The sequence below is a fragment of the Eutrigla gurnardus genome (assembly GCF_963514095.1).
Source record: "Eutrigla gurnardus genome assembly, chromosome: 17".
Taxonomy (NCBI): domain Eukaryota; kingdom Metazoa; phylum Chordata; class Actinopteri; order Perciformes; family Triglidae; genus Eutrigla; species Eutrigla gurnardus.
Genome location: NC_139928.1, coordinates 21,062,816 through 21,084,661, shown reverse-complemented (window position 1 = coordinate 21,084,661; position 21,846 = coordinate 21,062,816). Strand labels below are relative to the sequence as shown.

General features: G+C 45.0%; 1 protein-coding gene and 1 long non-coding RNA gene across 2 annotated transcripts; one reads left to right on the top strand and one right to left on the bottom strand.

Moving 5' to 3' along the window:
- Positions 1-786: 786 nt before the first annotated feature.
- On the top strand, positions 787-5,048 carry LOC311028082. The gene is made up of 2 exons (XR_014598685.1): positions 787-4,244; positions 4,288-5,048. It is a non-coding gene; the product is annotated as an uncharacterized lncRNA (long non-coding RNA).
- On the bottom strand, positions 3,887-14,114 carry LOC311028075 (class I histocompatibility antigen, F10 alpha chain-like). The gene is made up of 5 exons (XM_084032347.1): positions 13,972-14,114; positions 11,032-11,286; positions 9,465-9,743; positions 5,936-6,229; positions 3,887-5,668 (listed from the first exon to the last, which is right to left on the bottom strand). The coding sequence occupies exons 1-5, from the start codon at positions 14,027-14,029 to the stop codon at positions 5,556-5,558; spliced, it is 999 nt and encodes a 332-aa protein (XP_083888473.1). The 5' UTR covers positions 14,030-14,114; the 3' UTR covers positions 3,887-5,555.
- Positions 14,115-21,846: the final 7,732 nt, after the last annotated feature.

Sequence of the window (21,846 nt, the reverse complement as noted above, 5' to 3'; positions counted from 1 at the left end):
AAAGTCACCAACTCAAAGCCTGAAATCAAGAAGAGATGAGACAACGTCTCCGTTTGGGTCTTACAGTTCCTCTTTTTGTGAACCACGAATCCAATCCCAGCGAGGACGAGAGCAAGAAGTACGACTGCAGCGATGACGATGATGACGGTGGTCATGTCAGTGGGCTTCTCTGTTGAGCACAAAACAAGAGGAAATAGTCACAACCTGAACAGATGAAGCAGGTTCCAGGAGAAGAACCTCCATTTGTCAACCGGACCACAATCCTGTATTCAGTGTGTTTGTTGGTCCTTTTGAAAATGTGATCCTGACTGATCTCCTGACAGATACATACATTCATCCAGTTATTAAATCATTCTACTCATCCTCTAAAACTGACCAGTAGTTCATTCAATACGGCACCTACGACCTCTGAACTGTGGTTTGATTATTATGTTTCTAATAATGTTTCTCATCACTTCTGGTCTCAGTCTCACCTTTGTTGCTCCTGATGACGTCCAGTGTGTTGACGATGTCCTTCACACCAGAGAGCTTAAACACACACTCGTACCTGCTCCGGTCTTCAGCTGCCACTGAGAGTTTCAGGTCGGCACTCATCTGGAAGGTTCCATCGTGGTTGGGGAGGATCTCTCCGAGGTCCACGTCCTCATGGAGATCCTCTCCATCTCTCCTCCAGAACAGTACGGCTCTTTGAGGGTAGAAACCTGTAGCGTGGCAGCTGATTGGAGAGGAGGGAGTCTTCTGGAGGAAGGACACTGAGGGAAGGTCTGAGGAGAGAGAGACGGGTTAGAGGTTCTTCATCCTTATTATTATGATCTCCTGTGTATTAACGGGATAGTTCGGAATTTTGGACATAAGACCTATTTTCCAAGTGAGCCGGTGTGTTCGAGACGTCTGGAGACGTTTTCAAGACATTTCATTCAGTTCTTCTAGTTGCCGAGTTCGCTTATGCTATGGCTAGCGCAAGTCAATGGTTCTAGTTAGCATGGCATTAAAAACACTTATACCGACTCCACAGTGCACCCGAGGCAAATCCATTGTAACGGCAGACTATCGATGTACATATCTGTGTTGATAGAATGTTTGAAATAAAACCAACCTTGCATTTTTAAGGATGTATGTCTCAGCAGCAGCAGCAGCAGCAGCGTGTCATACTTCCTAGTAGGCTATGGCAGCGGCGGAGTGATATCACCTAGCACTTATAAGTTACCGGTTCTATAATAGTTTGTTTACCTGCTGTCATTGCTACAGACGCAGAGTAGCCTGCAGTGCTAGTTTCTTCAATCTCACAGAAATGGACACTTTTGGATAATATACTGAAACTTTTGAAGACTCGGATGAGGAGTTTTTTTCCACCCAAATCCCAACCGTACCTGTACGAGCCTGAATATACAGAGGAAGAATTGCACAAGAGGGATGCTCAAAGGGCAGAACGTGAACGAGCGTCTGTGGAGACTGAGAAAGCTGGAGCTGAGAACCGAACAAACGGAGACTGGTGGTGCCAGGAGGGAATCCCCCGCAACGCGTTCGAGGGTTTACGGGTCTACGGACGGAGCAGAGGTCCGATTCGCAGTGCGTAATTGTGGGTTCGCGTGGCCGTGGGCTGCCCGGTGTTTGAGTGAGCTCCGAGGGCTTTTCAGACAGCATTGGGGGTATAAGTGCCGACAGTTTGGCCCGGTTCGATTGCCTATTTACGGGCAGTAAACGTCTCCAGACGTCTCGAACACACCGGCTCACTTGGAAAATAGGACTTATGTCCAAAATTCCGAACTATCCCTTTAACCTCCTGCTGCTCAGCTCTGCTGTGATCATCGGCAGGCTAATGCAATGTAATGTGCAGAAATGTATGAATGAAGCTCACATACTCTGCAGTAGTGTCTTTCTGCTTGTGTTCAGTCTGGCTGTCGACAACAAACAAGGGTTCCAAGTGTGTTTTTATTGATGTAACAGGATGCTCTATGCTGTGTGTGTGTGTGTGTGTGTGTGTGTGTGTGTGTGTGTGTGTGTGTGTGTGTGTGTGTGTGTGTGTGTGTGTGTGTGTGTGTGTGTGTTATATTTGTTTAGTTTGGGAATTGAGCTAATTACCCCCTACTTTAATGTAGCAGGACGCCCAACCTTTAGTCAGATGATCTAAACATGGCTAGTAAGAAAGATGCAAGTGCAAGAAAAATTCAATATTATTTTTGTAATGTAAGTTTATGTGCTTTTATTTTGTAGGTTACCGACCAAGTAACTGCGGAACCGGATGTTTGTCTTTTAGCAAAATGGCGCCTGGCGTCAGTAGAAACATCGAGAAACGGAGAGTTCCTTCGTGGTGTTGAGAAAGTCTCTGTTAGCTTTACCAGTACTGACCCTCCAGAGTCTAACCTGTCTGGATGTTTAAGAACACATGAAAAAGGAATATGATGAAGAGTACTGTGGTGGATCAGATACTTATGACAAGATTGGAAACTCTTCTGAACCTGAGCATGAACACAATGATGATTGGCAGGAGACCAGAGAACCTCGGTCAGGTTTAAAGGCTTTGAAAAATGAAATCCCTGACAGTGAATTTAGATGTAGAACTGGTGGGAAACAATTGATCTGCTCTGAGTGTGGGAAAACATTTACAATCAGTGGAAGTCTGAAGAGACACATGAGAACTCACACAGGAGAGAGACCTTTCAGCTGCTCGGTTTGTAGGAAGTGTTTTACACAGAGTGGAAATTTACAGAATCACATGTTAATACACACAGGAGAAAAACCTTTCAGGTGCTTAGTGTGTGATAAAGGTTTCATTGCAAGTGGCGACCTGAAGAGACACACGAGGACTCATACTGGAGAAAAACCTTTCAGCTGCTCAGTTTGTCAGAAAAAATTTGCAATGAGATATCATTTACACACACACAAGAGAACTCACACAGGAGAGAGACCTTTCAGCTGCTCAGTTTGTAACAAAACTTTTACAGAGAGCGGAAATTTAAATAAACACATTAAAATCCATTCAAGTGAGAAACCTTTCAGCTGCTCAGTCTGTTTAAAATCATTTAGATGGCGTCAACATTTACAGGATCACATGAGAACTCACACAGGAGAAAAATCTGTCAAATGAGGAAATATTTGTGACGTCCAACACAGTTTACAGAAATAAACATGTGCTCTTACCTCAACCTCATGGCTGTTACACATACATTTTGTTATTAACTGAAAAGTTGAATACTATAAAATATATTAAACATCCACACATTCCCTCTTAGTTTTCAGCCCCAACCATGTGATGGAAATTCCCATGTCTCATGTAATCCTGATGTAAAACCTTATGCTTTGTTAAAAAAAACAATCATGCATCTGTTTCTGCATTTTCTAAGTGCTTAAAGACATAAAGGAAGGTCCGATATACATGTGTGCATCATAAGAAAGAAGGAGCCAGAAATCGATTAAACCCTCCGTAAAGAAACGTTTCTGACTTTGTGCTTTATTCAACACAAATAACCACCGCAAACATGGATTTTTGGAGGTCGGTGGAGGGGAGGCCATAGAGAATGATGTTGCAATAGTCCAGTCTGGTTGTTATGAAGGCTTGTATGAGTGTTTCTGCTGCATTAGGAGAGGATGGGATGCAGAACACAGTACCATCGTGTTGTTTTGACTGTCAAAATAAAAGTTTTGTAGATTTTTTTCACAGATCCTCACGCACCAGTTTACCTTGCCCACCAGGTGTCCTTGTTTTTCCTCTTTTATACTGTTTTTCATGGTTGTGAGGGGATTTGTAGTTATAATTTAGGTCCGATGTTTTCCTGTCAGTTATAAGCTCTTAACTGTAATGTTCAAACTGATGTTTCGGTATGTATTCTAAGATCACAGTGTTGTTTTATATTGCTGAGTGGTGCAGAAAAAGACCAGAAGGCAATTAATTTAAATAGATTTTTATTTGCAGGATCAAATAAATATCAGAAAACAATCACTTAAAGAGGAGTTTGATGGCTGAAAACTTTGTCATCGGCTCTACTTTTGGAGATTCAAGGAACGACAAGCTATTTCTAATATTCCAACATTTACATTTACATTTAGGTCATTTAGCTTTTGTCCAAAGCGACTTACAAAAAGTACATTTGTCAAAAGAAACAAAGAAACCACAACATATCATTGCCGATAAAGTAAGAGCTAAAATAGAACAAGTGTTAGATCCTTGTCTGAGTAAAGTAGTTGCTGTTCAGCAAACATACCTTAAGTACAGTAGTGCTGTGATCAAAGTGCTGTAGGTAAGGGTGTTTTTTTTTTGGGGGGGGGGGGGGGGGGGGGTGTTATCAGCTGTGTCTGATAGTCTCGTCAGCCTGCCCTCATGTTTTACAACCTGGGCCCCGTTCCTAATCAGTCCTGGTGTATATAGTCTGTGGGTTCCCTCTGTTTCCATGTCAGTTTGCCGGCCTGTTTTTGGGAATCTTCTTCTTTTGCTTGGGAAGGTTCTTAACTGAAGAAGTGACCCGGAAGTAAACAAGTGGCCGCCATGATAAGAGCTGCTTGATTTCTCTAAATTTGAAGGGAAAGGAGCTGCAATGCTTCCTTTCAGATCTCCTTTAGTGTAGGATGCAACAGGTGTGCAGTCGAATAGTCAAAAAATAAGGTCCTAACTCCTATTCCTATCTCCTATTCCTTGACCTCTGGGGAAAACGTCACGGGGTTAAGGAAAGGCGATAGGAGAACTCAAAAGGACTTAGGAATAGTCGACCGCGGTGCTCAGAGAATCCGACCGGACTTTCACTAAGCTACGTCATTATAACGCGGCCGCTGATGATTGACAGCTGATGCGTCTGCGCTGGAGAAACTACAATAATGGACTACAAAAAACGCGTCGTCCACTTCTCCACATGTTGGTTTTATAAACAGCTGGTTCACTGACCGGCTTCAGGTCCAGCAGGTCCTCCTTCCTGTTTGACCGGTTGCTTTATTTACGTTTCATTTGTGGTTTTAGTTTCGTTTTTGTCAAGTTTGTAAGATGATTGAAATAAAAAATAAAAAAATGTTCAATTATTATCACTGTCCACACACATTTATCATCACTATTCCAATTACTATATGTCTGCATGAAAGTCATTGTTAAATAGGCTATGCAAATACACATATCGTTTGTTTTCATGAACGGCCGAGGTGTGCGGCACTTTAAATGTTGCTCTCGCAAAGAATTGTGGGTCGGCGTAATCTCCTTTCCTTTCACATAGGCAGGTCCATTGCATCCTATGCTCAAGGAGCTCTGAAAGGAAGCATTGGAGCTCCTTTCCTTTGCATTTAGAGAATTCGACCAGCTCTTATCATGGCGGCCACTTGTTAACTTCCGGGTCACTTCTTCAGTTAGGAACCTTCCTAAGCAAAAAAGACTATTCGACTGCACCCAACAGATCTTCCTTTACGAAAGGAAAGGAGATTACACCGACCCACATTCCTTGTGAGGCCAACATTTAAAGTGCCGCACACCTCGGCCGTTCACGAAAACAAACTATATCCATATTTACATATTTAGCAATGACTTTCATGCAATACTTTTTACTATTCAACTGCAGCCCCAGTGTCTGTTTGGGTCTCTAAATTACAGTTCTTCTTCTGTAAACCAGAAATCCAATCACACCGAGGACGAGAAGTACCACTGCAGCGATGATGATGATGATGATGACGGTGGTCATGTCAGCGGGATTCTCTGTTGAGCACAAAACAAGATTATGTTTCTCTAAAAATCAATGTAAACAGTCAACATGCAGCACAAATCAAATCTGTGAAATGAGATAACCTGCATTGATTTAATATTAATCAAAGCCTTAAAATTATAGATACAAACTAGAAGAAAGAAACTGACGACTAAACAATATTAGGAAACAAAACTCCACGTCCACATAAAAACATATGAACTGTTCCCGTAAACTAAGCGTGTGCTTCCCACCTTCATCACTTCTGGTCTCAGTCTCACCTTTGTTGCTCCTGATGACGTCCAGTGTAGTGATTTTGTCCTCCTTCACACCAGAGAGCTTAAACACACACTCGTACCTGCTCCGGTCTTCAGCTGCCACTGAGAGTTTCAGGTCGGCACTCATCTGGAAGGTTCCATCGTGGTTGGGGAGGATCTCTCCGAGGTCCACGTCCTCATGGAGATCCTCTCCATCTCTCCTCCAGAACAGTTCGGCTCTTTGAGGGTAGAAACCTGTAGCGTGGCAGCTGATTGGAGAGGAGGGAGTCTTCTGGAGGAAGGACACTGAGGGAAGCTCTGAGGAGAGAGAGACGGGTTAGAGGTTCTTTATCCTTATTATTATGATCTGCTGTGTATTAATGATCATGTCTGATGTATCTGAAATGCCTTAGTGACACATACATGATTTATGTTTGTATGTCCCTACTAAAAAAAACAGCTTAGACCAGCTTAGGCTGGTTGATGGTTTTAGCTGGTTTAAGAAGCTGGTTGATGGTTTAAGCTGGTCTTAGCTGGTGGGTTTAGATGGTTTTAGCTGGTAAAACTGGCTGGTTGAAGGTTTTAGCTGGTCTTAGCTGGTTGATTGTTTTAGATGGTCTTAGCGGGTGGTGGATGGCTTTAGCTGGTTCAATACGCTGGTTGATGGTTTTAGCTGGTCTTAGTGGTTTTAGCTGGTTGATGGTCTTAGCTGGTCGAATAGGGTGGTGGATGGTTTAAGCTGGTTCAATAGGCTGGTTGATGGTCTTAGCTGGTAGAATAGGGTGGTGGATGGTTTTAGCTGGTTCAGTAGGCCTGTTGGTGGTTTTAGCTGGTCTTAGTGGTTTAAGCTGATTGATGTTTTTAGATGGTCTTAGCTGGTTGATGGTGTAGAAGCTGGTTGAATAGGCTGGTTGATGGTTTTAGATGGTTTTCAATGTATAAGCAGGAAATAAATTATGTGTGCATGGTTGGGGGTGGGGGATGAGAGTCAGTTAGTGTGTTGTGTTTAAATTGAAACATGTAATGTGACATTGCTGCTGTAGCAAGTGGTCAGATCGGGCATGGTGAAATTATTTTCGCACTAGGATATGGAGATAAGTTTCGTTTTTACCGAAAGTAAACCTCTCGTCCAGCAACTGGGCCTCGCGCTGTTCCTCCGCTCGCAGATCAGCTGTTGCCCAGTTACGCTAATGCGTAGGGATACAGGGGTTCTGCGGTTGAGAAAATGTAGTGCCAAAATAAAGCCTGGTCTGACGGCGATGTAAAGTGGTGTGAATTTTACCTATACAACGTAAACTTAGGCTAACATAAACAATTTAGGTGAGCCTTGTTTAAGGTAGTTAATTTAGCTTTTTCTCTGGACCCCGTTCACTGCAGTGTCATGACTAAACGTGACCTCACTCTGAGCTGAGCGTGATCTCAGTCTGTGCCGAGTGCCAACGTCCAACGCAAGGGCCTGACGTGTACCTCCCAAAAATCCTAGACGCGCGTCGAGGCGATGCAACACCAATGCAGCAGCATTGGCTGTGATTGGTCCGCTAACTCGCTGGAGACCGCTATCCGGTTTCCACTCATAAACACCGCCATTTAAACTTTTAAAAGGCTACTTTTATTGTTTTCACCTCGTTTTATTGTTTGCACCTTGTCGCTTTTGCACAAAGAAATAAAACACCAAGTTCTGAAAAATTGTGGATGTTTAAAGCCGGAAAGTAAACAAATACGCTATAACGAGGCTAACGACGATATACGCCAAGAGTCTCGGTCGGTCGGTCATTCTTTATAAAAAACATAGCGCCCTTTACCGGTGTTGCATTGAATTGCATTTCGACACGTCAACCCAACGCAGAACCATCACGGTCTCCAAGCAACTGCGTGGCCGTTGCGTGATCACTACGCGGAAGCATAATCAGGGCTTAACTCAGAGCCGAGCTACTAGCCGCACGTAAACGACCTGACGAACCGGGGTATGTAACATGATGAAATCCACGTAATTTTACTCGGGCAGTATCTTGATACATCTTCTGTTTATTAAGGGAACATCGCGTGAGTGTGCCTGAGAGAGAGAGAGGAGCCAGTTTCACCGTGTTAAGCCTCTGTGAAAACTCCGGTAAGAACCATGCTAAATCCAAAGGGGCTAGGCCTTAGCTGTTGATATTAACATGATGTGAGAAAATTACTTTCATTGGAGTATGTTCATAAAGACAGTCGAAGTCCCCGATATGTTTCCTAGTGTTTTAAACCCACAGTGGTATCTGCAGTATCATTGTGAACCTGGAAAAGTAACTGAAAAAGTAACTGAAAAAAGATCACTAGCTGAGCTTGCGCGAAGCTAATACTAATCGCGGCTAGCGCCGCTAAGCTAACTCAGGTATTACTTGTAATGGAAATGCTAATGGTGTAGCTTGTTAAGCTCAATTGCCACTACTGGACCATATAAGAGGGAAATAGATGGCATATGATGCATATTTGTGTTGATATAATGTCAGTTGTGATAGAAAAAGTGCTTTTGATTAAAGCATTATGCATTATGTGCATAATGTTTTTTACTGCATTAAAGTTGTTAAATAGAATAATTGTATACTGTTAATTTATAGTTAAAAGAGTTTAAAAATATATATATAATCTATGGTTTAAGATATGTAGGTGATGTGATAGGTCTTTTATTTTCATACACTGCAAAATATTACTTACCTGTGGCAATAAACTGTCAACTGTGAACTTCATGCTATCGTGTTTGAATAACTATTACCAGCTCTCCGAATCTAGAGAGATTGTAGGTGTCATAGTGTGTTTTTGTCGATCAGGCTAAAGGCGCTACATTACCATTACAAAACCTGAACCAGCCAAGACAGGCTGACCAAGCAAGGCCAGCTAAGACCAGCTTGACCAGCTAAGACCAGCTGAACAACTAAGACCAGCTGACGAAAACCTAGCTAAAACCAGCTTGACCAGCTAAGACCAACTGACTAGCTAAGACCAGCTGACGAAAACCTAGCTAAAACCAGCTTGACCAGCTAAGACCAGCTGACCAAAACCTAGCTAAAACCATCAAACCAGCTGAAACCAGCTGACCAAAACCTAGCTGAAACCAGCTTGGCCAGCTAAGACCAGCTGACCAGCTGACGAAAACCTAGCTAAAACCAGCTAAGACCAGCTGACCAGCTAAGACCAGCTGACCAAAACCTAGCTAAAACCATCTTAACCAGCCTAAGCTGGTCTAAGCTGTTTTTTTTAGTAGGGGTATTCAATGTAAATAACTGTGATGTGAAGATAAGTGAGAAAAGAAGAGACAGAAGAGATAATGAGACTGATGAAGAGGAGAGACATCGATGAGGAAGGTAGGACAGAGGGTGAGACAGAGACAGAGAGACAGGAACTGAGACAGACAGGAGGCAGAGGGATGAAGGTGTGTGTGTGTGTGTGTGTGTGTGTGTGTGTTGGTGACATGTGTGTGTGTGTTGGTGACATGTGTGTAATGTTACTGTCGGTTAGAAACAAAAGAAGGAACATGAACATGGTGTCCATGAAACCACATCAGGTCATGTGATTCTACCTTTTCTCAGCAGAGAGCTGCTCCCGAACTTCAAATACTTCTTCAGCCAATCAGGACAAATCTGGGTGAGGTAGTGTTTAAATATTTCTGTCCGAGCTTTATTAAGATCCCACTTGTGTTTGAAGAGGAGAGCCTGTTGTTTTGCAGCGATCCATGTCTCTGTCTTCAGGTCAAACACTATGAAGTCTTCTCCATCAAAACCCTCTTGATTATAACCTTTAACCTCATTAGTCTCATCGTCCCATTCACAGCCAGCCATCCTCTGGTAAATGTGGACACCTGAGAGAGAGAGAGAGAGAGAGAGAGAGAGAGAGAGAGAGAGAGAGAGAGAGAGAGAGAGAGAGAGAGAGAGAGAGAGAGAGAGAGAGAGAGAGAGAGAGAGAGAGAGAGAGAGAGAGAGAGAGAGAGAGAGAGAGAGAGAGAGAGAGAGAGAGAGTTTTTATGGATTGATTGATGATGATGTTATTTTTCCTCGTTTGTGTTGGAGATGTTTTTCTATTTCTCTAACAGGTGATGAAATATATTTTAACTTTTTATGTCGTTTTTATGTTGAATGTCTTCTTTGTGTTTACTTTGTCTTCTAACATCTTTGGATCACGATGGAAATACATGTTTTCACTTTGACATGTGATCCTATTTTCTTTTTCTGATAATCCATAAAGAGGAATCAATCAATCAGTCAACATTCTCATATTTGAGAAAGTGGAACGAGAAAATGTTTAATGTCGATTAATTGTTTATTGTGGAATAAATACACTAAATACTCTGTAATATCCTCCATATTTGTGGCTCATTATTCTTCTGATTATTGATTATGTCACAATCGTTGTTTTTTTAATTCAGAAAAAAGTTCTGAGAGGTTAAAGGTGAAATCTTCAAATCTTCTGTCTGAACAACACTGAACAGTATTTAATATAAAATGATATAAAACATTTCTCATATTAGAGAAAGTGGAACTAGAAAATGTTCGACATATTTATGAAATAAAGACTTCCTCTGAGGATCAACAGCTGATCAACTGGTGGATTCCTTCTTCCAGCGTTATATAAATGTGTATTATGGCACAGACACACTGGGGCACGGACAGTGAATCTAAGCTGTCCTTCTAGCATATATTTGTGAGTCATATATCTGATGGGATGGACACGCTGAGATCTTAAGGAGACGTGGACCATGAGGTCCAGTCAGCCCGCTTCATGGAAACCTGCTGAGCCTGGTCTGGTATGTGGACCAGCAGAAGCAGCCCGGGTCCCGTTTCCAGTCCTGCTGGTCCGTTCAGAAAGCAGCCGCTCATGTTCCTCCATCAGCTGTGTGTCCTGAAACAAGCTGCTGCTGCTGCAGCACACTTGTTGTGAAGCAGCTCGCTGTGGGACGCTCACTGGACCTGCTCTCAGGTCAGTAGACCTCTGGAGCTTATTATGGGATGGACAGCAACACTGAACCAGTGTAGTCCAGCAGCATCCAGTAGTCTCAGTCATGTTCCTGTCTGACTGTGTGTGTGTTTATTAAAATACAGGATGAAAGTATAAACCAAATGTTGTCAGAATAAAGTCAAACATAAACAAACCTCCAGTTTGGTTGAAGCGCTGCTTTAAAACTTCAATGTTGTTTTTGGCGAACTGCTGGGAACCCACTAAGAACTCAGTCAGAGTCTGCCAGTACTGAGGATCATCTTCTTTGATTCTACTCTTGGGTTCTACTCTCTTGGTGTTGCTGTCATAGTGAGCCATCTCAATGTCATCAACCAACCCAACAGCCACAAACTCTGGGAAGTTTGGGACTCCAGAGGACGCCGTGTAGAAATACTTCAGAGAGTGAATCTCTGCAACACAAGATGAACGTCATGATCTCAGTTTTTATCTTCAACAAATCACTGAACAATGTTGTTTTCCTGCACACACAATCCAACAGAACTACATTCAATACACGTTGATAATATCTGCTGTACTCAACAAACACAAACATGTTTCTGGTGCTTTTGTCTTGAAAACTGTGTTTATTCTGATATGAAATAGTGAAGGAGTCTCATATTTAGGTCCAGGGCTGGACTGCCCATCGGGCCGATGGCGATTTTGGGCCGAGCCTTTTTTTTTTTTTTACTAGTGTTATTAATGGTATTAGTCATGATACATATTCAGTGTTTCCCACACATTGAATGGACTTAACTGGCGGCTCCAATGATAGGCCTAAACAGGAGGGCAGCAGCGCTTATTATAAGGGGAAATCCTCGTGGCTGGTTTGGTTCATCAACGTTCTGTTTTCCCCCGTCGCCATGGCAAGGCGTCCCCCGCGCCGACCCCCCCCCCCCCCCCCTTAGCTGCGCGAGTTTGACAGTGCGTGCGCGTATGTCAAAACCAAAACACCAAGGAAGGCTGAGGAATAGTCACCCACTTATATTAATAATAATAATAATAGTTAGTCATAATAAATTAATAGTATAAAGCAGCCATCCCCAATTAGCGGCCCGCGGGCCAAATCCGGCCCGCAAGAGCAAAGTGTCCGGCCCGTGCGGACCCAGTGACACTATGCAATGACCTGCTGAAATAAAGAGTCGGTGAAGTTGAAAATATATTCACAGATTCGGGATCAATAAATCTGAAGAGAAACGTTTTTAAACACAAATGATGCCTCTTTCCCACCGTAATATCATAGACTACGAGCTACAAGCACCAAAACACAGATTTTTTACATAAATAAGCCGTCCGGTCTGGACGGAGAACGGGCGAGTGCGCAGGGACCGTCTGCAAATTACAAGACAAAAGCAAGACGCTGCAAACAAATATCATTAACTCCACTGTTATACAATATTTTTTCCTCTTGTGCACCACTTGCTGTAGTGCTGTTGTTTTTTGTTGTTGATCAAAATATTCTCCAGGGGCATTCAAATAAATAAATCGTTGATATTGGACTTATTTTCTTTCAAGTGTACATTTTTTATCTGTCCCTCAACACAGGCTATGACTACTACTACTATCTGCTACTACAACCAACTACCACTGGTAGTACTAATCATTACAATCATAATACTTCTAATAATAGCAGCAACAATAATAACATTTGCACATAAAACAATGTTTAGTGGTCCAATGAAAAAAAAAAGACAATTGGCCCTCGACTTGGCAACCTGGACATAATTTGGCCCTCATTGAAAACTAATTGGGGAACCCTGGAAGGCTCAGCTCTGTGTTTTAGTCATTTTTGTTTTCATCTTTTCTTGAATGCTTAAACTCCTCAACCCCATTTAGTATGTCAACATTTTGTATCAGTACCAGCAGTTTGTAAGAAATTGGTCAGTAATTGATGTCATATTTTGGTTCTCGAAATTCAGCAAATTGATGCATTAAAATTAAATCTATTAAAAATGTTCTCCCGGGGGGGGCATACTCCCCGACCCCCCTACAAGATCGCAAGACCCCCCACCATAGAATCCTGTGGGAAACACTGCTATTGGTACATAAAACTGGTAGATCGGCCCCTTAGTCATGATCATTGTCACAAAAAAGTTTGTTTTCATTCATAGGCTTCATTGTCTTTCCATCGATACCTGGGGCGAAGCTGGTTATCAACTCGTTAACTCAACCCAGGGTTTACCTGTCCAGCTATGAGCGCGTGCACATGAAAGAGGCGGCGTTTGCAGCATTTGACCAATCACAAACATGGATCAGTCTACGGCAGCGGAGCGGCGTATTTCACGTACGAGGAGCGAACCATAATCTTACAGAAATACGAAGAAGTTAAAAACATAATTCATAGTGGTCAGTAGGCTGTATGCTGACACAGAAAAGTCTTTCCCTCCGATGAGAATCTGGATCTCTCATATAAAACATCGTCAGGGACAGAGACGTATCTCTTATCAGGAACATAACCTGCTCCGGAGACTTATCCACGACTTCCGCATTCACACAGTCGGTGAGTTTTTGCCAGCTGTCCTTCCTGCATTTGACAGATGAAACTGTTGCTTTTTGCCTGTATTATATGTTAAATTTCTTCGTATTTCTGTAAGATTAGGGTTCGCTCCTCGTACGTGAAATACGCCGCTCCGCTGCCGTAGACTGATCCATGTTTGTGATTGGTCAAATGCTGCAAACGCCGCCTCTTTCATGTGCACGCGCTCATAGCTGGACAGGTAAACCCTGGGTTGAGTTAACGAGTTGATAACCAGCTTCGTGTGACCGCTTATCTCCGATTGCCTTTGTTAGGGTAACTTAAGCTTGATCTCTGAAAGATACCCTGGGTATGTTGAACTCGCTTCGTAGTACAGGCTCCAGCCCTGTTTAGGTCAGTCGTGTTCCTGACTTTGGTTGACAGAAAGCAGTTTAGTTTCCAGTTCGTGGAGTGGTTTCTTCTTCAGGAAGCATCGTTAGTAGTTTACACTCCTCATCATCACATTAGTTTCAAGTCTGAGAAGAAGAAGCGTCGGCTCATATAAACAGGGCTTAAAGACATGACGCAGTTCTTCTGTTACAAGCGAGCAACTTAAAAGCCAACAACTAAAGTGTGGACTCACCTGCGGCCGCGCTGTGGAGGCCGACGGCCAGGAGAAGAAGCACAGTCCACGTCTCCATCGTCACCTGTCCTTCTCAAGCTGTCTTCAACTCTTCACTTGTTATTATTGTGGAGGCAAAGTGATGACGTCCGAGCTGCTGCTCTATCCGGGCTGAAGTGAGGCTGAGACCAGGAGGAGCGCTGACTTCACCCTCCGTCTGAGCCAATGGGGATTTTAGCTGAGCACCGACGTCACTAATAGCGGGGTAAAACCACTGAGGTTAATAACGAAAGTTAAAGTGGAGCGATGTTGTTTCAGCCTGCGTGAGAGGACGCTGGAGACCCTTTATTCTGGTTTCTCAACGCTGTCCGCACCTGAAAGGAGCATTTAACCTCCTGCTCCTGTCATCTGCAGGCTAATGCAATGTAATGTCAGAGTCATTTGGGTCATTCCGTGTCATTTCATCAAATGCCTCCCACCTGACCATCTCAGAATGTCCTGAAAAAATTTGAGTACAAAGACACACTTGTTAATAGGACTAATCCAAAATATTAGGTCTCTACTGTCAACAGTTTTCTCATGAAACGTCATTGAATGAAGGGTAGTTTAGACGGTTTTTGGCATCATACTCTGAAAAGCCATTTTTAAACGGCATTATCTGGAAAACTATCTCACCTGTGGCCTTCAAAATTTTTACAGTGTATATCTGTTACTAATAGCCTACAGACATGGAATATCAGTGGTGTAGCTCAATGATAACCTAGTATGGTAGGTACTTAAAATGAGGCTTGTTGAAATAAAGTAGTACATTTGAAGAGTGGCTGAGCTCCCATTTTTGCAGATAAAAGACTTCTATCATTTCTGCCTCTATCTCTGGTGTTAGCTTAAACATTCTACAAAATATGGTCTCTCTCAGATGATTAGTTTCACAGATATTAAGGCTCAAAAATGGAAGTTAACACATCTTTGCCCAACTTCAGAGTCATATTCCAAAAAACTGACAACACGTATCTGGTCCAAACTTACTTTATTTGAAAGATCATATTCTTGTTAAAATCATATTAAAAAATCAGGAGGGTGTTTTGCCTCATTTTGTCGCAGTGATTTTTTTAAAATCCTGATATTGGTGGGGTTTTTGTGGCTGGTTTTGGTACTGCATGTCCTAACAGCCTACTTGTAAACATCACAGGAGGGCAATTCAAATGTGTTTTTTACCATTTACCAAAGACTTATATGTGACTAAATGCTACTGATAAATTTAGCCTTACGAAAACATTCAAATGTAGCACAGTTGTAGAGGCAATAAGTCCTTGAATGTGAGTTAAACATACAAACTTTTAATGTCTTAAACCATGAACAAACATAGCATAATATTGAAGACTGTACATTTTGTCATACTGTAAGTATATAAATTACACAACCAAATCAAATAATAATCTTAATTTGAGCATAAGATTTTACATTACAGTACAAAAGTCTCCAAAGTTTGATATTGAATAACAGTTTGTCTCCCTCTCTTTTAGATCCAATTCCTTTGTCACATTCATTAATTTGGCAGTCACTTTACAAATTGTCTAATGTACATCTCTGCTCTGTTGTGCTCATCTTTTTTGATGGCATATATGTGCCCAGTTTCTGTAGAGGGAACGTCAAATCTTGCAATTCTATGCTGCAGTGGGACATTGCACGTCTTCTCTTCTTGGCCAGTAGAAACTCTTCGTAGGGTCATGTGGGTGCATGAACTGAACCAGTACATCTTCATCTTCATCTGAAACATCTCTGATACTTCCTATCCACCATTTCTGATCATAACTCACATATTGTCTCATAGTGAGCATATAGACAAACTGCTATTCAATATCAAACTTTGGAGACTTTTCTACTGTAATGTAAAATCTTTATGCTCAAATTAAGATTATTATTTGATTTGGTTGTGTAATTTATATACTTAAAGTATGACAAAATGTACAGTCTTCAATATTATGCTGTGTTTGTTCATAAGACATTAAAAGCTGCTTTCAGCATGTTTAACTCACATTCAAGGATGTATTGCCTCTGTAACTACAACTGTGCTACATTTTAATGTTTTCGTAAGGCTAAATGTATCAGTAGCATTTAGTCACATGTAAGTCTTTGGTAAATGGTAAAAAACACATTTGAATTGCCCTGCTGTGATGTTTACTGGTAGGATAATAAGACATGCAGTACCAAAAACGGACACAAAAACCCCACCAATATCAGGATTTTAAAAAATCACTGCGACAAAATGAGGCAAAACACCCTCCCGATTTTTAAATATGATTTTAACAAGAATATGATCTTTCAAAAAAAGTAAGTTTGGACCTGATACGTGTTGTCAGTTTTTTGGAATATGACTCTGAAGTTGGGCAAAGATGTGTTTACTTCCATTTTTGAGCCTTAATATCTGTGAAACCAATAATCTAAGAGAAACCATATTTTGTAGAATGTTTAAGCTAACACCAGAGATAGAGGCAGAAATGATAGAAGTCTTTTATCTGCAAAAATGGGAGCTCAGCCACTCTTCAAATGTACTACTTTATTTCAACAAGCCCCTTTTTAAGTACCTACCATACTAGGTTATCATTGAGCTACATCCCTGATATTCCATGTCTGGAGGCTATTAGTAACAGTTATACTCTGTAAAAATTTTGAAGGCCACAGGTGAGATAGTTTTCCAGATATTGCTGTTTAAAAATGGCTTTTCAGAGCATGATGCCAAAAAACGTCTAAACTACCCTTCATTCAATGATGTTTCATGAGAAAACTATTGACAGTAGAGACCTAATATTTTGGATTAGTCCTAGTAACAAGTGTGTCTTTGTACTTGAATTTTTTCAGGACATTCTGAGATGGTCAGGTGGGAAGATTTTCAGAAATTTGATGAAATGACACGGAATGACCCATTTGCCATCTTCCGAAAAAGGCTCAAGACTCACCTGTTCAGATTCACCTCGACTCTACATAGCATGACCCACTAACACCCCCCCCCCCAAAAAAACCCCTTACCTATAGCACTCTGATCGTAGCACTGTTGCTCTTAAGGTACTACTTTACTCAGATGAGGATCTAACACTTGTTCTATTTTTAGCTCTTACTTTATCGGCAATGATATGTTGTGGTTTCTTTGTTTCCTTCTTTTGACAAATGTACTTATTGTAAGTCGCTTTGGACAAAAGCGTCTGCTAAACGACCTAAATGTAAATGTAATGTGCAGAAATGTATGAATGAAGCTCACATACTCTGCAGTAGTGTCTTAGTCTGCTTGTGTTCAGTCTGGCTGTCGACAACAAACAAGAGTTCCAAGTGTGTTCTATTTCATCCTTACTGACCGCCAGAGGCGGTGCTTAAAGCACTGGATATCTCCACCTCGCGCATGCGCATTTCGAGTACCAATAACAACATAGTCACCTGTGACCCCCACGTGACACCGGGAAGGCTATATCTTCCGGTGTCGTAAGAGGATCTGTTCCTTTTCATCTTCTCGCTGCGCATGTACCGTGTTGCACTTTGTGCTGAGAAGGAAGTTGGAAACTTCTGTTTACAGCTGGCTGCGTGCAGCCTCGTGACGACAGTCGGAGCCGCGGGCAACCCGTCCTCCAGAGGCTGTGGCTAGCTGATCTTCGTCTGAGACCAGACCAGCGTGGAGTCAGGTTTGTGTCGGCGTTTGTTGGTTGCTCTCAATGTTATTGGTGTCTAACCAATTTGTTTTTGTGTGGCTTGCCGGTGAAAGTAGTGTTTTCGCTCCCGCTCCCGGTGACGCTTTTATTCGACTTCTGTTTAGCAGCAGCGCTTACGCTAGTGAAGCTAATTATCTGTTGTTTATTATTTACTGGTGGAGGCAGTGTGTTCGCTCCCGCTCCCAGCTCTTGTTTGCCTCATTGCTGTTTGGGGTATCTTACCGGTGGAGGCAGTGCTCTCGCTCTCGCTCCCGGTAACGCTATTATTTGACTTTTGTTTAAGCAGCAGCGCTTATGCTCACAGCTAATTATCCGTTGTTGGTTGCTTACTGGTGAAGGCAGTGCTCTCGCTCCCGCTCCCGGTAACGCTATTATTTGACTCTTGTTTAGCAGCAGCGCTTACTCTCACAGCTAATTGTCCGTTGTTGGTTGCTTACTGGTGAAGGCAGTGCTCTCGCTCCCGCTCCCGGTAACGCTATTATTTGACTCTTGTTTAGCAGCAGCGCTTACGCTCACAGCTAATTGTCCGTTGTTGGTTGCTTACTGGTGAAGGCAGTGCTCTCGCTCCCGCTCCCGGTAACACTATTATTTGACTTTTGTTTAGCAGTAGCGCTTACGCTCACAGCTAATTGTCCGTTGTTGATTGCTTACTGGTGAAGGCAGTGCTCTCGCTCCCGCTCCCGGTAACGCTATTATTTGACTTTTGTTTAGCAGCAGCGCTTACGCTCACAGCTAATTGTCCGTTGTTGATTGCTTACTGGTGAAGGCAGTGCTCTCGCTCCCGCTCCCGGTAACGCTATTATTTGACTCTTGTTTAGCAGCAGCGCTTACGCTCACAGCTAATTGTCCGTTGTTGGTTGCTTACTGGTGAAGGCAGTGCTCTCGCTCCCGCTCCCGGTAACGCTATTATTTGACTTTTGTTTAGCAGTAGCGCTTACGCTCACAGCTAATTGTCCGTTGTTGATTGCTTACTGGTGAAGGCAGTGCTCTCGCTCCCGCTCCCGGTAACGTTATTATTTGACTCTTGTTTAGCAGCAGCGCTTACGCTCACAGCTAATTGTCCGTTGTTGGTTGCTTACTGGTGAAGGCAGTGCTCTCGCTCCCGCTCCCGGTAACGCTATTATTTGACTTTTGTTTAGCAGTAGCGCTTACGCTCACAGCTAATTGTCCGTTGTTGATTGCTTACTGGTGAAGGCAGTGCTCTCGCTCCCGCTCCCGGTAACGCTATTATTTGACTTTTGTTTAGCAGCAGCGCTTACGCTCACAGCTAATTGTCCGTTGTTGATTGCTTACTGGTGAAGGCAGTGCTCTCGCTCCCGCTCCCGGTAACGCTATTATTTGACTCTTGTTTAGCAGCAGCGCTTACGCTCACAGCTAATTATTGTCTGATTATTGATTATTTGCTGGTGACGCCCGCTCCCAGTAACAGGAAGCAGGAGGCAGCAGACACCTATCGGGGCCATCATGCGTATGGCCCTTGCTCGCCTACAGCTGGATGTGCCACAGACAGACGCGGCTCAGGCTAGCGCCTTTTTCAGGCGCAGCCCTGCCCCGACCACACTCACTGTTCCTCCTTCAGAGGAGTACTTGAAGGAGCTTCATGCGTGTTGGAGGGACACCAGGTCCTTTTCCCATCCGTCCTCAGACGCCCGGACCTTGGCTGCCATGCAGGATGCGGCACAGGTTGGGCTAGGCTCTATGCCACCAGTTGAGCCTGCCATTGCGGCCCTCATTTTGGCTCCTGATGAGGCTTGAGGCCGGATGCCAGGTGTCCCCGGCCTCAGTGCACGGTCACGGACGACCTTCTCACAAAGGCCTATGATGCTGCGGCACGCATGGGTCGGATTGGCAATTCCCTCTCTCACCTACTGCTGGGCCTTTCTACCTCTCTGCAGCAGGCGCAGATTGATCCGTCGCTGCAGAGTCTGAGTGATGCCTCGTTACAGGCATTTGCCCTCATGTCGAGGGAGTTGGGGCGCACAATGTCCACCATTGTCCAGGCTAGGAGAGAGCTGCCCAGGCTGCTCAGACCAGGCAGCGGCTATCCGGTCTACGCAGGAGTGTGTCCGCTCCTAGCAGGCCCAGGGGCCCCTCGGCTGTCCCCCGGCAGCGCTCTCAGCCACCTGGTTACCCTGGTGGCCTGCGGAGGTCTCAGCGGCCTGCTCAGCAGCCTGTTGATGACTTTCGGCCCCCCGGGCGCCTACCTTCCCGGCAGCCTCGTGCCCCGCAGCCTGACCGTCGCCCCCCCAGAGCCTCGAGAGGCGGGGGGGGCAGGCGCTGGGTCACGGGGCCGGTCGTCGGATGTTTTTTCCAACAGCAGCTCAGTTACTGGGCTGCCTGTACTTCAGACCCCTGGGTGGTTTCCACCTTAACCCAGGGGTACGAATTGCAGTTCTGACGCCGGCCCCTGGCCTTCAGCCGGGTCAAAATGACTGTTGTCAACGATCCGGCGAAGGCCTTAGCTCTGAGCCAGGAGTTGTCCGCCCTCCTGGCCAAGGGTGCAATCGAGCCAGTGGACCCTCTGCTACACCCCAGGGGGTTCTACTCCAGGTACTTCCTGGTAACAAAGAAGGGTGGCGGATTTCGCCCCATTCTCGACCTGAGGGGACTCAACAGGTTCCTGAAGGTGCTTCCATTTCACATGCTGACCGCGTCAGACACGCTTCGTGTGGTGACCAGGGGGGAGTGGTTCACCACTGTAGATCTAAAGGATGCTCCATGTCCCAATTGCGTTGCACCATCGATGCTTCCTGAGAGTTGCTTTTCGTGGCCGGCATTTTCAGTTCAGGGTTCTTCCCTTTGGCCTCTCCCTCTCCCCGCGGGTGTTCACCAGGGTTGTTTCGGCAGCTCTGGCACCCCTGCAGAAGCAGGGCATGAAGGTTCTGCCATATTTAGACGACTGGCTGGTCTGTGCACCATCCCGGTGTCTGGTGGCCCAGGATGCGGCTCGGCTGCTTCAGCAAGTGGCCCGGCTGGGCCTGACAGTACATTTTTCAAAGAGTGTCCCGGACCCATCCCAACGGGTAGTATACCTGGGGATGGTCCTGGACTCGGTCACTATGAGGGCGTATCTGTCGCCTCGGCGTGTAGACGACATCCTCCTCCGCCTTCCCCTCTTCAGGGGTGGCAGGATGGTGCCATTCCTTCAGTTCCTCCAGCTCCTGGGCAAACTGACAGCTGCTTCAGCTGGGGTGCCGTTGGGCTTGCTGTCTCTGCGCCCACTACAGGTGTGGCTGAACAGCCTCCACTTGGACCCCAAGTGGCACGGCTACCGGAAGGTCAGGGTGTCTCGGCCTCTTTTCTCTGTCCCCATGGAGACAGAGGTTGTTTCTGTCTGTGGGTGTACCCCTGGGCGCCATTCCATCCCGCCGGGAGATGGTCACGACTGACGCTTGCCTCTCGGGGTGGGGCGCGGTATGGCAGGGCAGGACTGCCCAGGGGCAGTGGCCGGCCCAGCACCACATTCATATCAACGCGCTAGAGCTCCGTGCTGGGCATCTGGCGCTTGTTCACTTTCTGCCTCACCTGTGGGGCAAGCATGTGCTGGTTCGATCGGACAACATGTCCACTGTTGCCCAGATCAACCACCAAGGGGGCACCCGGTCTACACAGCTTCTCCAGGTAGCTCGGAGCCTGTTGACTTGGGCGTATCCCCGTCTGGCCAGCCTGCGGGCAGTATTTATACCAGGGGAATGGAATCTGGCCGCAGATTTTCTTTCGCGGCAGAAGCCCCCACCAGGGGAGTGGCGGCTTCATCCGGAAGTGGTGGAGACGTTGGGGGGTATTTTTGGCAGGGCGGAAGTAGACCTCTTCGCTTCGGCGGAGTCGACACATCGCCCCCTCTGGTTCTCCTGGACGGAGGTGACCAGCCCCCTTGGCCAGGACGCTCTAGCTCACGATTGGCCGCAGTGTCCTCTGGATGCCTTCCCACCGCTGCCCCTGATTCTTCCAAACACTCCAGCGGGTACTTCTGCAGGGCCACAGGCTCCTTCTGGTGGCCCCCCCTTTGGCCAGGGAGACTGTGGTTTCCACTGCTGCGCAGGCTCTGCTGCAGCTCTCCGTGGCGCCTCCCCTACAGGACGGACCTCCTTTCACAGCTGGGGGGTCTGATTTGGCATCCGGACCCCGGTCGCCTCCAGCTCTGGGCTTGGCCGCTACAGGGCCCGACCCACTGCTGAGGGTTTACCCTGCGGACGTC